At 53.1% G+C, this 17248-nt stretch overlaps 1 protein-coding gene across 1 annotated transcript in view; it reads left to right on the plus strand.

Moving 5' to 3' along the window:
- TANGO2 (transport and golgi organization 2 homolog) overlaps window positions 1–17248 on the plus strand; it is a 36603-nt gene that overhangs the window by 14185 nt on the left and 5170 nt on the right. Inside the window, exons 3-6 of the mRNA XM_037823625.1 lie at window positions 8008–8096; window positions 12242–12361; window positions 13593–13707; window positions 14507–14577. Of these exons, the coding sequence (XP_037679553.1) occupies window positions 8008–8096; window positions 12242–12361; window positions 13593–13707; window positions 14507–14577 (395 nt within the window). The remainder of the gene's footprint in view (window positions 1–8007; window positions 8097–12241; window positions 12362–13592; window positions 13708–14506; window positions 14578–17248) is intronic.

Raw genomic sequence — 17248 nt, forward strand, 5'->3', positions numbered from 1 at the left:
GGGCAGGGCCCGCATCTCCACAGAAATAACGTAAAGTTCTCGCCCGCAGTTGATTGAGTCACATCTCCATGGAAACACTCAATCAAAAGTTTCCACCCAGCAAGATTGGGTTAAAAAATCATGGCTCTTCATGGGACTTGCCCTTATGAAGCTCATTACCACAAAGGAGAGTCTAAAGTTGTATGTAATGGTGCCTAAGAGTCTCCCCCTGAGTACCTCTTTGTTGCTCAGATGTGGCCCTCTCTCTCTCTCTCTCTAACTGAGCCATCTCGACAGGTGAACTCGCTGCCCTCCCCCCTACGTGGGACCCGACTCCCAGGGGTGTAAATCTCCCTGGCAACACAGAGTATGACTCCCGGGGATGAATGTGGACCCGGCATCGTGGGACTGAGAGTGTCTTCTTGACCAAAAGGGGGATGCAAAATGAGACAAAAGTTTCAGTGGCTGAGAGATTCCAAATGGAGTCGAGAGGTCACTCCGGTGGACATTCTTATGCACTATATAGATAACACCTCTTAGGTTTTAATGTATTGGAATAGCTAGAAGTAAATACCTGAAACTACCAAACTCCAACCCAGCAGTCTGGACTCCTGAAGACAATTATATAATAATGTAGATTCCAAGGGGTGACAGTGTGATTGTGAAGACCTTGTGGATCACACCCCCTTTATCTAGTGTATGGATGAGTGGAGGAATGGGGATAAAAACTAAAGGACAAATGGGGTGGGATGGGGGGATGATTTGGGTGTTCTTTTTTCACTTTTATTTTTTATTCTTGTTCTGGTTCTTTCTGATGTAAGGAAAATGTTCAGAGATAGATTGTGGTGATGAACGCATAACTATCTTATGCTGTGGACAGTGGATTGTATACCATGGATGATTGTATGGTGTGTGAATGTATTTCAATAAAACTGAATTTAATTAAAAAAAAAAAAATCATGGCTCTTTTCAGGGGACATAATGCATCCAAGCTGGCACGTCGATGCACCCCGTTTTAGTTTCCTGGGCTGCTCAAGCAAATACCATGCAGTGGGTCAGCTTAAACAAGGGCAATTTATTTGCTCCCAGTTTCAAGGCTAAAGGAAAGTCTGAATCAAGGCATCATCAAGGAGATGCTTTCTTCCTGAAGCCCGGCGCTCAGGGGCGTCATCTCCCAGCCTCTCCCTTCTCTCCTGGGTTCCAGTGATTTCCGCTTCTTGCTTCTGTAGCGTTCCCGTGCTCGCTCGCTCTCTCTCCCTCTCTCTGAGTTTCATTCTCTTATAAAAGCCTCCAGTAATAGGATGAAGTCCCATCCTGATTGAGGGGCCACGCCTTAACTGAAGTTGCTTCATAAAAAGGTCCTTCTTACCTGGGTTCAGACCCACAGGGAGGGATTAGATTTAAGAACAGGTTCTGGGGTATGTACAGCTCGAAATCACCCCCCCCAATCAGGATAATGCTGCCCTCTTGGGCTCATAACTGCCCATCGTCTTCTCAGCGTCTCCCCAGACCTCACGTGCTCACCTGGCCTCGCCGAGCGTCTACCTGCCGGCTCTCGGGCACGTGCACCTGCCGTCTGCCCCCACGGGCCAGCGGGTGGGGGCTGGCAGGTATGGGCAGCAGCGTTTCCACATGGAAACTGGCTCCCGCCGGCCCCTTACCGCGGTGGGCTTTGCCCCGCTGGCTGACGCCATGGGCACAGATGGCCTTTTGTCCCCACTGAAGCTCCCAGAAGTGTCCACACCACGGGAATTACTCTCTCCCCTCCCAGGGCCGGGCCTGTGCACCTCCGACTTACGCGTTTAACGAAATCCCCACAACCAGTTCAACAAGCATCTCTCCTAAATGGCCACGGAAGTTCCCGAATTATTAAGCAAAAGCATGCAGCGGCTCCGTGTTTCGAAAACAGGCCATTGAGTATGTCAGGACAGAAGATTCTTCTCAGTCAGCTTTTCTTTTTGTTTCTTTTTCTTTTTCTTGTTAATTTTCCACCCCCAGAGCCTTGCGTGAGAACCAGAGCGAGAGGCCAACAGCACAGGCTTTGTCCCGGGCTGGGCCTCTTGGTGTCTCCCCGGAGGCTAAGGGCTGCTGGAGACAGTTCTGTGGGTGCCCTGCTGGTCTCCCCAGCTCCCACACCGTGTACCCCAGAAAAGCGTGTTCCTAAACTGGATCCCTCCCTGTGGACCTTTTGATGAGGTGACTTCAGTTGGGGTGTGGCCCAGCCACGAAGGGACTTTATCCTATGACTGGAGTCTTTATAAGAGAATGAAAGTCAGACAGAGAGAGGGAAAGTCACAGGAAACAAGCAGCTGAGAGTCAACAGAGCCCAGAAAAGAAGAGAGAGGCTGGGAGAGGCCGCCACGTGCCAAGCTCGGGACCACGGATCACCGGCAGTACGCCACCATCTTGAAGAAAGCATCGCCTCGACGGCACCTTGATTTGGACTTTCTCTTAGCCTCAAAACCGTGAGCCAATAAATCCCCGTTGTCTAAGCCGACAGCGCGTGGCGTTTGCTCGGGCAGCCCGGGAAAGCGGGACACTCACCGCACTGGTGGCAGGTGTTGGGGACGTGTCAGCGGCGGACGCGTGTTCGGCGTGTGGGGGGTATATTTGCACGGGGCTGCGTTGAGCTCACCCCCTGCCCGTTGCAGGGTGCTGGTGGCTCTCGGCCTGGTCCCCGTGGGTGGCCCGGCTGGAGCCTGGGGAGGCAGCAGGGAGCACGGGGTGGCCTGGGCTCCTCACCTAGGGACAGGACGGATGTGGGGTGACAGGCCCGGAGCCCAGTGCCTCCTCCCAGGCTGGGTCCCAGCTGGAATCTGACTGTGCTGGGCTGCTCCGTGAGGGGCCGGGAAACCCCCTGCCCCAGGGCACACCCAGAGGCCTGGAGCAGCCTGTGAGCCGCCTGTGCTGGGGGGACAGCAGGCCGGGGCTGCAGGGGGGTCGCTGTGGCCAGACGAGGCCCCCAAAAGTGCTGAGGCTGCAACGTGAGACTGGGCCGTGTTCTGTCCCTGCCGGGCATCCCCGGCCGTAGGGTGGGAAATGTTTGTGCTCTTGGCTTAAAACACCACCCCAGCCATCCCCCCACCAGGCCCACACCCCAAAAGACTGAAAGTGGGGGCTCAGGCTGACATCTGCTCCCCAATGCTGGGAGCGGCACTGTGCACGATCCCAAAAGGTGGAAGCAACTCAGGTGTATTAGGATTCTCTAGGGAGACAGAACCAATGAGAGATATCTAGAAAGCTAAGATTTTATAAAAGTGTCTCATGCAACTGTGGGGATGCATGAGTCCAAATTCCATAGGGCAGGCAGCAGACTGGCAACTCCGATGAAGGTGTTCGATGAGCTCCTCGGGAAACGCTTTGCTGGTTAGCCGAAGAAGAAGTGAATGTCCTCCGTCTCGCTTAAAAGTCTTCAACTGATTGGCTTAAATCCAGCTGATTGCATTCTCTCATTGTGGAAGGCACACCCTTCATTGTCACAGCTGCAGCCAATTGGCAGATGATTTAATGAACCAGCCTTCTGATTTATTAACCAGCCACAGACATCCTTGCAGTAACGGTTAGGCCAGTGCTTGCTTGACCAGACACCTGGACACCATCACCTGGCCAAGGTGACACGTGAACCCAACCATCGCACCAGGTGTCCACTGACAGACGAGTGGATGAACAAAAGGGGATGTGTCTGCACTGAGAATATTATTCAGCCATGAAAAAGGAGCAAAGTTCTGATAGCTGTGGCAACATGGATGAACCTTGACGACGTTGTGTTGAGTGAAACAAGACAGACCCAGAAGGACAGACACTGTACAATGTCCTTTACGTGAAATAAAGAGAACAGGCAAATTCACAGAGGTGAAAGCAGATTACCAGTTGGTGTGGTGGGGAAGGGGGAGTTCATGCTCAGCGGCTACAGGGTCTCCGTCCGGGGTGGTGGAAACGTTTTGGAAATGGGTGGCAATGGTTCAGTCACCCCACGTTGTGACTGTAACAAACACCACCGAAATGGTTAAAATGGGAAATGCTGAGTTCTAGAAACATGACCATAACTCAAAATAAAACAAACAAAAATCCCCACTGGTTCGTTGTCTTTATTATTTCACGTTTTACAATGAGCAGTTGCTGTCTCCAAAATCCGCGTAACCAAGGCAGAAGAGATCCTGGAAAGCTCCGTGGGGCTTTGGCCCAGACTCTGCCTTCTGACCCAGTCCCTGGGGGTCGCCCGCCCCCAGCTCTTGGCGTCGCCCACCGCGGGGACATTTACTGTTAAGCCCTGCGAGGTGCCTGTGGGGACGTGATGCCGAGACTCTCCTTCGGAGGTGCCCACAAATGCCCTGTCCAGTCGCCGTCTGTGCTCGTCCTTGGGTCAAAGTGGCAGAGCTGTGGCCCAAAACACCATTTTCTTACCTCAAAACCAGGGCCCTTGGGGGTGGTGTCCTCAACATGATGACGTAAACAGCTACTGAAAACTCCTCTCCAGAGATTCAGTGAAAAATAGGACAATTTTGAATTGTTTGATACTTTGGAGGAGGGTAGAGACTGGAGAAGGACCCTGCAAATGCCGAATTGAAGAAAGAGAAGAAATGTTAGCTGCTGTTTTTTTTCTTTCTTTTTCTTTTTCCTTTTTTTTCTTTTTATGCCTTTTCCTCTTTCTTTGGGGGAGAAATGGAAATGTCTTTGTTCCGGTTTGCTAATGCTGCTGTTTTGCAAAACACCAGAAATGGGTTGGCTTTTATAAAGGGGGTTTATTTGGTTACAAAGTTACAGTCTTATGGCCATAAAGTATCCAAGGTAAGGCATCAGCAATCGGTTAGCTTCACCGAAGCAAGGCCAATGGCGTCCGGAGAACCTCTGTTAGCTGGGAGGGCATGTGGCTGGCATCTGCTGATCTCAGGTTGTGTTTCAAAATGGCTTTCTCCAAAATGTTGCCCTTGGGGCGTTTCATCCTCTGGTAGCTGTAGCTCCTCTTTAAAATGTCACTCTCAGTTGCTCTCAGGTCCCTGTTTGTGAGCTCTTTATAAAGGACTCCAGTGAGCTAATCAAGACCCACCCTGAATGGGCGGGGCCACGTTTCCATGGAAACAATCAAGGGGTCACACCCTAATCAAAGGTGTCACTCACATTTGGGTGGGTCATATCTCCATGGAAACAATCAGAAGTTTCCAACCTAATCAACACTAATAACGTCTCCCCCACAAGACTGCATCAAAGAACATGGCATTTTGGGGGACATAACACATCCAAACGGGCACAGTCCTCATGTAGATAGTGATGGTAAATGCATAACTAGGACTATGAGAAATCAAACTAAAGAGTAAAGGATGATATTGATGGTGTTTTAAAACATCAGCTTCTGTGTGAAGCCAACAGAAGAGATGTTTATTCAGTGCAAAATCCATGTTTTTTGTAACACACTATATAATTTAACTTCTTTGGTCAGTTTATTCAAACAACATAATTACATGGAAAGTTGAATAGGGAGTGAAATCTCATTGGTTTATACAGATTAATGTGAAGCCCCAATACATCCCACAGTAATTTGGGTAGAGAATGAAAAGTATTTGCAAAGCCCCCTTGAGGGACTGGGGGGAAATGTGGAAACATTAAACTTCCCCACCTGGGGAATTACTGATAGTCTCATGAGCGTTGGGGACTACCAATTTATAAGGCCAAGCCCTTGATCTTGGGACGTGCCCTTATGAAGTTTGTTACTGCAAAGGAGAGGCTAAGCCTACTCATAATTGTGCCCAAGAGTCTTCCCCAGAGAACTTCTTTTGTTGCTCAGATGTGGCCTCTCTCTCTAAGCCGACTCTGGAGGTAAATTAAATTCACTGCCCTCCCCACTACATGGGACATGACTCCCAGGGGTGTAAATCTCCCTGGCCACGTGGGACGTGATTCCTGGAGATGAGCCTGGACCCAGCGTTGTGGGATTGAGAAAGCCTTCTGGACCAAAAGGGGGAAGAGAAATGAAACAAAATAGTTTCAGTGGCTGAGAGATTTCAAATAGAGTCGAGAGGTCATTCTGGAGGTTATTCTTATGCATTGTATAGATATCCCTTTTTAGTTTTTAGTGTATTATCCTGAAACCGTCAAACTGCAGCCCAGTAGCCTTGATTCTTGCAGGCGATTGTATAACAATGTCAATTACATGGTGTGACAGTGTGATTGTGAAAACCATGTGGATCACACTCCCTTTATCCAGTGTATGGAAGGATGAGTAGAAAAATGGGGACAAAAAGTAAATGAATAATAGGGAGGGATGGGGGGATGGGATGTTTTGGGTGTTCGTTTTTACTTTAATTTTTATTCTTTTTTGTGTGTGAAAATGAAAATGTTCAAAAATTGAGGTGATGAATGTGCAACTATATGATGGTGCTGTGAACAGTTGATTGTACACCATGGGTGATTGTGTGGTATGTGAATATATCTCAATAAAACTGAATTATAAAAAAAACAACAGGTCCCTTAAACTCTTCACTTCTCTCCTCACGGAAGACACTTGTTAAATTCATGATGCAAAAAACTAGTAAGCAGCAGAGAAGCCCCCTTTCCCCCCAAAAGAAAAAAATCCAAACAAAGGAGAGACCCCCCAGGGAGCCAGTGTCTGGCAGTGCTTATTGCGTGACCTGTGGCCCTGCGGCCCTTGGCGGGGGAGCCCTCTTTTCCAGGAAGCTCTTGGGGTGCGGACAGACTCAGAGGGGCCCTCAGCCTGGCCACAGCCCCCTGCCCATTTCCTTAGCACAGTCTCCCAGCTTGATCCTGACCACAGGCTTCCCGGGGAGCTGGGGGAGCTGGGGGGGTAGCTAGGGGGACTGGGGGAGCTGGAGGGTGCTGGGAGGGGCTGGGGGTGTTGGAGGGGCTGGGGGGAGCTGGTGGTGTTGGAGGGGCTGGGGGGAGCTGGGGGAGCTGGGGGGAGCTGGGGGAGCTGGGAGGGGCTGGGGGGAGCTGGGGGTGTTGGAGGGGCTGGGAGGTGCTGGGAGGGGCTGGGGGTGTTGGAGGGTCTGGGGAGAGCTGGGGGAGCTGAGAGGGGCTGGGGGGAGCTGGGGGTGTTGGAGGGGCTGGGAGGTGCTGGGAGGGACTGGGGGGGCTGGGGGTGTTGGAGGGTCTGGGGAGAGCTGGGGGAGCTGGGAGGGGCTGGGGGAAGCTGGGGGTGTTGGAGGGGCTGGGAGGTGCTGGGAGGGACTGGGGGGAGCTGGGAGGGGCTGGGGGGAGCTGGGGGTGTTGGAGGGTCTGGGGAGAGCTGGGGGAGCTGGGAGGGGCTGGGGGGAGCTGGGGGTGTTGGAGGGGCTGGGAGGTGCTGGGAGGGACTGGGGGGGCTGGGGGTGTTGGAGGGGCTGGGAGGTGCTGGGAGGGACTGGGGGGAGCTGGGAGGGGCTGGGGGGAGCTGGGGGTGTTGGAGGGTCTGGGGAGAGCTGGGGGTGCTGGGAGGGGCTGGGGGGAGCTGGGGGTGTTGGAGGGGCTGGGGGGAGCTGGGGGAGCTGGGGGGAGCTGGGGGTGCTGGGAGAGGCTGGGGGGAGCTGGGGGTGTTGGAGGGGCTGGGGGGCTGGGGGGAGCTGGGGGTGTTGGAGGGGCTGGGAGGTGCTGGGAGGGGCTGGGGGGGCTGGGGGTGTTGGAGGGGCTGGGAGGTGCTGGGAGGGACTGGGGAGAGCTGGGGGAGCTGGGAGGGGCTGGGGGGAGCTGGGGGTGTTGGAGGTGCTGGGAGGTGCTGGGAGGGGCTGGGGGGAGCTGGGGTTGTTGGAGGGGCTGGGGGAGCTGGGAGGGGCTGGGGGGGCTGGGAGGGACTGGGGGAGCTGGGGGGAGCTGGGGGAAGCTAGGCCCTTGAAAGGGGGGGCAGGCCCTCCTGGAGCTGCTGGCAGCCGTCATCCCACAGAAGTCGGGGTGTAACACGTATCTCGGGGGGGTCTCTGTCCCCTTTGTGACTGAACCATTTTGCTACCGAGGCAAATTGACCCTGTTAACAAGGGAAAAAACAAAGTCTCTTCTGTTTCTGTTTCCCTGAGACCATCAGTTGTGCTTTCTTCCTTCCAGGCTCATCCTCGCCGCCAACAGGGATGAATTCTACCACCGACCGTCCAAGTCGGCCGAGTTTTGGGGGAACGACAATGAGATCCTCAGTGGTGAGTCTTCACGGAGAGCCGGGGGCCCCACAGGCTTTCCGTGATTTGTCGGATGCCGCTCGGGCGTCGATGCAGACCTGTGCACGTGCAGACAGACGAGTTCCTCTGCAGTGGGGTTTGGCCCCAAAGTCGGGTCCAGGGCCAGAGTTGGGGTGAGCCCCCACACTGCCTCCACCGAGCCCCATCCCCGAAGGTCCTGGAAGACACAGTGGCCACTCACTTCCTGGGAAAGGATCGTGGTTTGTTTTTTCACATTTTACTTTTTAGGGCAGTTGTAGGTTACGGGAAAATCATGCAGAAAGGAGAGTTGCCATCTGGCTTTGTTTTGCTGCGTCCGTTCGCTGGAAAGTGCATGTGGGTGATGTGTGGGGTGCCAGCCCCTTCTTGGTCACCCGGGGGACTTGTGTGCCTGTCCCTGCAGCACACACTCTTGTATCGACATCCAGCACCCCTCACCCAGCTGGCCCAATTTGGGGGGCAGGGGCTTGGCTGGGCACGTTCGGGTGGGAGCTGGGCCCAGAGCCATGTACCCCCATGGGGGGCAGACACGGAGGGGATGGGAAGGCCTCCAGGCAGGGAGCTCACCAAGTCCACGGGGGCCATACGGACACGGCTGGCCAGGCCCTCGGACGTGCGCTGGGTCCTGCTGGCTTTGCCATTGCCTCCTGGGCCACCCTGGAGCTCCCCTTTCTCAGCCTGCCCACTCGGGGGGCTCCCCCGGGCCCCAAGCTGCAGTAGGGCCTGGGAAGGGTGGTAGGTTGAACGTGTTCCCCAACAGAAGACATTCTCTGTCTTAATCCATGTCCCCGTGGGGGCGAACTCATGTGAAAATCACATCTTCCGAAGGTGTTGTTTTCAGCTGAGGTGTGGCCTGCGGAGTCAGGTGGGTTTTCATTTGTGTTACTGGAGTCCTTTAAAAGAAGAAACCAGAAGCCAGGGTCAGAGATAAAGCGGCAAGGAGAACAGAAGCTGGGAGCCAGTGGAAACTGGCCCCACGGATTGTGGTGAGCCAGCTCTGGAACCCTGCAAATCCTGAGGGAGAAGGCAGGGCCATGGCCTCTAGCTCCAAGACTGTTTGCCAAATGAACGCTCGTCTGTTCTAGTTTGCTAATGCTGCTGTTAAGCAAAACACCACAGATGGACTGGCTTTTATAAAGGGGGTTTATTTGGTTACACAGTTACAGTCTTAAGGCCATAAAGTATCCAAGGTAACGCATCAGCAATCAGGTACCTTCACTGGAGGATGGCCAGCGGTGTCTGGAAAACCTGTTAGTTGGGAAAGCCCATGGCTGGCATTTGCTCCAGAGTTCTGGTTTCAAAATGGCTTTCTCCCAGAATGTTCCTCTCTAGGCTGCAGTTCCTCAAAAATGTCACTCTTAGTTGCTCTTGGGGTATTTGTCCTCTCTTAGCTTCTCTGGAGCAAGAGTCTGCTTTCAACGGCCATCTTCAAACTGTCTCTCATCTGCAGCTCCTCTCTCAGCTCCTGTGCATTCTTCAAAGTGTCCCTCTTGGCTGTAGCAAGCTCGCTCCTTCTGTCTGAGCTTATATAGTGCTCTAATAAACCAATCAAGGCCCATGCTGAATGGGTGGGGCCACACCTCCATGGAAATCATCCAATCAGAGTCATCACCCACAGATGGGTGGGTCACATCTCCATGGAAACACTCAATCTAAGAATTACAATTTAATCAGCACTAATATGTCTGCCCACACAAGATTGCATCAAAGATAACGGCATTTTGGGGGACATAATATATTCAAACCGGCACATTGTTTGAACCGACCCACATGTGAAATTTGTCCGGCAACCCTGGCACCCGGGCAGATGGGGGTCTGAAAGCTCTGCAGTGGATGTGCAATCAGGGATGACATGATGGGGATGCCATCAGCACCCGTGGGGAAAGAGGCCAGAGCTGGTGGCTGGTAGGGAGAGCTGCTCTGAGGCTGTGCCAGGCTAGGTGCAAAGCCCGGTTCTCAGGGCTCTGTGTCGGCTTTGTCAGGTCCTGCATGGAGACCCCCGGGAATGCCTCAGTGTGCAGAGTGGAGAGGGGCTGGCAAGGAGACCCCCGCCCCCCAGCTGAGGACTTGAAGCTCTGGGTGTGGTTAACGCAGAGGGTGAGGGGCCGGGGCCTCAGCCAGGAGCTGACGGCCAGCACCTGGAGGGCAGTGGGGGTGGGGGTCTCACTGTGGACCCCCCAGAGGTTGTGGGGTTGGGCCCACTGTGCTGTAGGGGCACGGCTGAGGAGAGCCCCAGGGCTCGGCGAGGAACGTTCCAGCCATCACAGGTTAGGGCAGAACAGAAGGGCGTCATGGGGGAGCAAGCAGGTGGGGCAGTCGCTGCTGTGAGACCCCAGTGTGGGGGCTGGGGGGGTGGAGGCCAGCCCAGGGCTTGGGGAGCAGAGAGGATGAGGGGCTGATGGCTGCAGGAACTGAGAACAAGAACACCCGAAATCAGGTGGGCAGGAGGCACCCTTGAGGCGGGGTTTCCGTCATTGGGGGGACGAGGCAAAGGGCTGCTTGGCCATGATGGCTGCCTTTCACCTTCCCTTATGGCACTGGGCCTTTGCCCTGCCCCTGAATGAGGGGTGGTCCTGGCTGGGGTTCTCTCCTGCACGGAATCATTCACCCGCCGTAGTGGTTTGGGGGTGACTCATTGGCACACTGACGTAGTGGGCTGTGCCTGTTCCGACTGGGTCAGGGGTGCAAGATGCCAAGGCCCACATGCGCTTGCTCTGTCCGGCATCGCTAAATTGCACGCAAAGTTTTAGGCCAGTGGTTCTCAAATTGTGGTCCTTGGTTTCGGAAATACCTTGGGACTCCTTAGAAATGCAAAGCCTCAAATTTAGAAAAATGTTGGCTATTCCTTCAATTATTTTTTTCTGCCCCCTATTCGCTCTCCTTTCTTTCAGGGCCTCAGTTATATTAGTTCATTTGCCATCATCCCATTTGCTCTTTTCAGTTTGGCAAACCCTCTCTTCTGTGTTACGTTTTTGATGGTTTCTATTGTGATGCTTTCAAGTTCACTGATCTTTTCTTTCGCAGTGTCAAATGTGCTGTTAATCCAATCCTGTGTGTTTTTCTCTTGCACCTTGTAGTTTCTACCTCTAGAAGTTTCATTTGGGCCTTTTTAAAAGAAATATATCTTCCTAACCTCTACTTGACATTTTTAGCATATAAAGTAGAGTTACAATAACTGTTTTAATGTCCTTTGCTGATTCTGACATCCGTGTACTTTCCGGATCAATTTCAATTGATTGATTTACCTCCTCTTCATGGTGCAGATTCCCCTGCTTCTTTGCATGCCTGGTAATTTTTGATTGTGCGCCAGACATTAGTGAATTTTACCTTGTTGAGGATTGAATATTTTTGTGTGTTGATAAATAATGTTGAGCTTTGTTCTGGGGCTTTTAAGATTTGTTGTGTGGGTCTGGAATTGTGCCCCATTGAGGGCTAATTATTCACTCACCAAGGCGTGATGTCTCTATAAAACAAAAACCCTCCTGGGACTTCAGGAGTGCGTCGATTCTGTTGGTCATTTGGGGGGAAATGTCACCGTAACGATACTGGGCCTTCCATCGGTAGGAACACGGCTTTGCGCTCTTTGTTTAGGTCGACTTAACCTCACTCACGTTGCTTGTGGTTCTCAGTCTCTAGGGGCTATACAGTTCTCATAAGATTTTTTTCCTGAGTATTTTTTTTTAATTGTCCTAAGTGTTTTTTAAATACTGTTATAAAAAGTATATTTCAGTTTTCATTTTCAGTTCTGGCTACTATATAGAATTTAAATTGTATAAAACTCACCTGTATCTTGTGACTTTGCTAAATTTACTTATTAGCTCTAGCAGGTTCTTTTCTTTTTATTTTTTTTTGTTTGTTAATAGATTGCTTTTGGTATTTTTCTCACAATCATGTCATCTACAAATAAAAATAGTTTTGCTTCTTCCTTTTCTGATGTTTACCTCTTTTATTTCTTTTTGTGCTATAATGGGTTATTGTTAATACAAGTGACGTTTTAAATGAGGTAACTTACTTTCCCCCAGTCTTCAAGTGAAGTCGTGATTCTTGACCAGGAAGATGCCGTCTGGTGGCTGTTGGCCTCGCTGGCCACGGTGGCGCTGCTGATGGCAACCCTGTCCCCCGCGCAGGGCTGGACATGGAGGAGGGCAAGGAAGGTGGCACGTGGCTCGGCATCAGCACGCGGGGGAAGCTGGCGGCACTCACCAACTACCTGCAGCCGCGGCTCGACAGGGACACCCGGGGCCGAGGTACGGCCGGGGCAGGGCGGGGGGCGGACGGGGCAAGGGGGCACGGAGAGCCGCCCACTCCCACTCCCCTCGGCTTGCAGTGCCCCTGTGGCATCCGTCCGCAGCCCTGGCCGGTGCAGAGGCCTGCGGGGAGGCCCCTGGGGGTCACCAGGGTGCTTACCAGCCTCGGTGCCGTCCCCAGTACACCCCGATCGGCAGTGGGGGGCTCTGTGCCCGAGGCGCTCAAACGACCAACTCCCAAGACCACAGCTTTCAAAGAGTTTATTGCAAAGAGCAAAGCAGGAGAGCAGACGGCCTGTCGGCCCCAAAACCTGTCTCACGATCTGCGGTAACTGATAGTTTTATAGCATCAAAAGATGGGCAGGTTTTAGGATAATGAGCACAGTGGCCCCAGATGGCGAGGTTAAAGGTGATCTAATTATTGAACCTGCACAGATTGATGACGTGCTTAGTCATGGAACATGGCAGCCTTAATATGATGGGTGTGATTTTTAGTATTATAATGAGGTATAGGTGACTTGCAGGTTGAAGTCTAAGCTACTGTGCATGTCAGGCTGCCCATTTAGGTCAGATCCAGCTTCGGTTATCAAGATAACTTTGGACTTGGGGTGGGTTTGCTCTGGGCTGACCCAGGACGCTTCTTTAATAAACATTAGAGCTGTCTTTAGAGATCATAAGACTTTAAAGTAAAAAAAAAAACTGGATAAATGTACAAGTGAAGGCCAGTCACAAGTTTTTACCATCACAAGGGCACAAGATAAAGGCTGTATGATCATTACCAGAGATCAGGGCCGCTGGGGTACGGTTCAGAGATGTCAGGGATTTCTGGCTATCTACTGTGATGGAGCAGAAAGTACAAAGGAATTTCTGTGTAACGATTCAGTTGCCATTGTTGTCCCCTAAACCCTTGCTCCCCGGTTACACGGGGCTCCCTGGCGCTCACCCCAGCTGTGCTGGCGGGTTCCCCTTGTCCGAGGCACGGCTCTGTGCATGTGCTTTTCTCCCTGAAGCTTCTCTCCTGGCGCTGGGTTTCCCCATGTGCTTTTCTTGGGGAACAATCCAGAAGGGGCCCCCATAGGGTTTCGGGCCCACCCCGGCGGCTGGCTGTCGAGGCCCTGGCTCAGCTCACCCCAGTGCTCCCCGTGGACCCTCCTGAGGGCTCCGTCCTCCCAGGGATGGCCCGGGGAGCCGAGACCCCCGCAGCACCCCCAGGCCTCTGCTTCCCACCCAGGTGAGCTGGTGACGCAGTTCCTGACGGGCGACACGGACAGCTTGTCCTACCTGCGGAAGGTCTCCTCGGAGGGTCACCTGTACAACGGCTTCAACCTCATCGCGGCCGACCTGAGGTGGGGGCTGCGGGGAGGGGGAGGGTCTGCCGCCTGCTGTCCTCCCCTTGGGACCCCCCAGGACCGGCTGTGCTCGCCGGGAGGTGGGCGGTGAGGGTCCTCGCAGGCCCGGCTGGCTGCCAGCTGGGCCCCTGGGGTCGGGCCACGGGGACGTCCATGAGGGACAAGAGAAGGGGTCCGGGGTCACCCGGGGGTGGCCAGGTGGGCCTTTTCCTGAGGACCAGGCATGAGGGGCTTCTCCCACCGGGTGGGGGTGGGCAGGGATGGAGGGTCCCAGGGGAGCTTGTGAGGCCGGGGCCGGTGTGGCTGGAGCCTCAGGAGCCCCCGCACTGGGGGGAGACTTGGGGGGCAAACCGAGAACTGAAGGTGCAGCGTCAGGGCCGGGGGTCCCGTGGGGGGCTCCCGGACCCCCACACCCCTGTTGCCTGCACTGGTACGGCCCCTCCAGAGGAGCTGCTCCGCGTTTCAGCGTGGGCTTGGGGGGCTGCACGCCTGCCCCCCGTGCTCTAAACCGTCCTGCAGCCCCCACTCGGCGCTGGTGATGGAAATGGGGTCTGGGTGCCTTGTTCGGGGGCCCCTTGGAAGCCCCCGACCCCGAGGTGCCAAGTTGGAGACCACACAGGGAGGGCTGATGTGGGGGCCGCGGTGGGGTGCGGGCGCCGTCCCTTGGGGGCTGGGATGCTGGACGGGAGCGCAGGGGAGTGGGGGACAGGGAGTGGGGGGCTGGCCCCTTACCCCCTGCCAGTTCACCTGCGAGATCGGCGCCCCCTGACCTCTGCCCCCGCCCCCCGCCTTGCAGCACGGTGAAGGGAGACATTGTCTGCTACTACGGAAACCGCGGGGACCCTGAGCCCGTCGTCCTGGTGCCAGGTGAGCGAGCCACGGAAGGTGGGGGTGACACTGCCCCTGCTCTCTCCACCCAGGCCCGGCCCTTCACTTCCGGGGACTGTACCTTAAGGCCGTACCCGCGCCCCCGGAGGCTCCCCCATCACCTTCACCCAGTTCCCGTGCCGCTGGAGATGCACCCACCCTGCACCCAGGGCCTGGCCGTGCCCTCTTCTCTGTGTCCACCTCCTCTGTACCCCACCCCGTGGAGCCCTCCTGCCTCCCGGGCACGGGGTCCACCGGGCACAGCCGTCCCTCCCAGGGCCTCCGGGGCTGTCCCTGCCCGGCTGCTCACTTCTGCCCTCCCGTCCCGCTCCCCTCCAGGTCACGTCCGTGCCCACCCCCAGCAGCCCCCTGCCCATCCCCGACCAACCCAGGGGCTGCCTTCTCCCCCTGTGGGCACTTCCGGGGTCTGTATCCCGTGGGCCCAAATCCGATGTCCACTCAGAGTGGACACCTGGCAATCGGCTGGGGATGTCGCTGGGGCATGTGGGGACTGTGCCCCCCGCTGGCCACTCTGCACCCGGGGACCCCAAATGCACAGGAGGTGGGGTGCAGCCGGGCTCTGGGACCCCTCGGACCCCTGGGAGGGCATTGCCCCCCACACCTCTCCCTTTGCCAGTAGACACCTCCCCACCCCAGGACCGTGCCTCCCCAGGTCCGGCTCGGGGCAGTTCACTTGTAGGCATTCTTTGTATCTTCTGGATATGAATCCCTCATCAGATACATGATGTGCAAGTATTTTCTCCTGCTCTGGGTTTTTTTTTTTTTTTTTTTTTTTTTCCTTCACTTTCTTGATGGTGTGCTTCAAAGCATAAGTTTTTAATTTTGATGACACACTTAATTTATCTATTTTTTCTTGGCTGCTCCTACTTTTGGTGTGATCAGGGTCCCGAGGTTTTCTCGTATGAATTCTTTAAGAGCTGCATCGGCAGGTCTTTCAATTAGGTCTTGGATCCATTTTGAGTTAATGTTGCATACGGTGTGAGATTGGGGCCTAACTTCATTCTTTTGCAAATGGATATCCAGTTGTCCCGGAACCATTTGTTTGAAGAGACTGTTCTTTCCTCTTTGAAAATCACTTGGCCAATGGACATACAGGTTTATGGTTGTTCTTTCGATTCGATTCCATTCCCGGACCAAACTTAATTACTGTGGCTTTGTTTGAAGTATGCACTAAGCTTACTTATTTTGATGACTTTGATTTACTTTGATGACTGTAGCTTTGTACTAAGTTTGAAAAATCCTCCAATATTTTCTTCTTTTTCAAGATGGTCTTGGCTATCCAGGCTGTTCTAGTTTGCTAATGCTGCTGGAATGCAAAACACTAGAAATGGATTTTTATAAAGGGGGTTTATTTGGTTACACAGTTACAGTCTTAAGGCCATAAAGTGTCCAAGGTAATGCATCAATAATCGGGCACCTTCACTGGAGGATGGCCAATGACATCCAGAAAACCTCTGTTAGCTGGGAAGGCATGTGGCTGGCGTCTGCTCCAAGTTCTGGTTTCAAAATGACTTTCTCCCGGGATGTTCCTCTCTAGGCTGCAGCTCCTCAAAAATGTCACTCTCAGTTGCTCTTGGGGTGCTTGTCCTCTCTTAGCTTCTCCGGAGCAAGAGTCTGCTTTCAACGGCCATCTTCAAACTGTCTCTCATCTGCAGCTCCTCTCTCAGCTCCTGTGCATTCTTCAAAGTCTCCCTCTTGGCTGTAGCAAGCTCACTCCTTCTGTCTGAGCTTATATAGTGCCCCAGTAAACTAATCAAGGCCCATGCTGACTGGGCAGGGCCACACCTCCATGGAAATTATCCAATGAAAGATCTCACCCACAGTTGAGTGATCACATTTGCATGGAAACATCCAATCAAAAGTCTCCAGCCCAATCAACACCAATACATTTCCTGCCCACACAAGACTGCATCAAAGATAAAGGTGTTTTGGGGGACATAATACATCCAAAACAACACACAGGCCCCTTGCAATTGTGTATGAATTTGAGGATCTGCTTTTCTGTTCCTGAAAAAAGGGTCATTGGAATTTTGATAGGGATAGTGTGGAGTCTGTAGATTGCTTTGGAAAGTATTGACATCTTGTTAACAATATTGTCTTCCAATCCGTAAACACATCACGATGTCTTCCACTTATTTGGATGTTCTTCAATCATTTTCAACAATATTTTATAGTTTTCAGTATACACACCTTGCACCTCCTTGGTTAAATTTATCCCTAGGTATTTTATTCTTTTAGATGCTATTGCAAATGGAACTGTTTTTTTGATTTCCTTTTCAGATTCTTTGTTGCTGGTGTATAGAAACCCAACTGATTTTTACGTGTTCCTCTTGCACCCTGCAACTTTGCTGAATTTGTTTATTAGCTCTAGTAGCATTATCATTGATTTTTCAGGACTTTCTCTGTATGTAGGATCATGTCATCTGCAAATAGTGAAAGTTTTACTTCTTCCTTTCCAATGTGGATGCCATTTATTTCTTTTTCTTGCCTAACTGCTCTGGCAGAAACTTCCAGAACAATGTGGAAACAGCGGTGGTGTCAGGGGGCACACTTGTCTTACTCTTGACGTTAGAGGAAGAACTTCCAGGCTTTCACCATCGAGCATGATGCTGGCCGTGGGTTTTTCATAAACACCCTTCATCATGCTGAG

The sequence above is a fragment of the Choloepus didactylus genome, assembly GCF_015220235.1.
Source record: "Choloepus didactylus isolate mChoDid1 chromosome 23 unlocalized genomic scaffold, mChoDid1.pri SUPER_23_unloc1, whole genome shotgun sequence".
Taxonomy (NCBI): domain Eukaryota; kingdom Metazoa; phylum Chordata; class Mammalia; order Pilosa; family Megalonychidae; genus Choloepus; species Choloepus didactylus.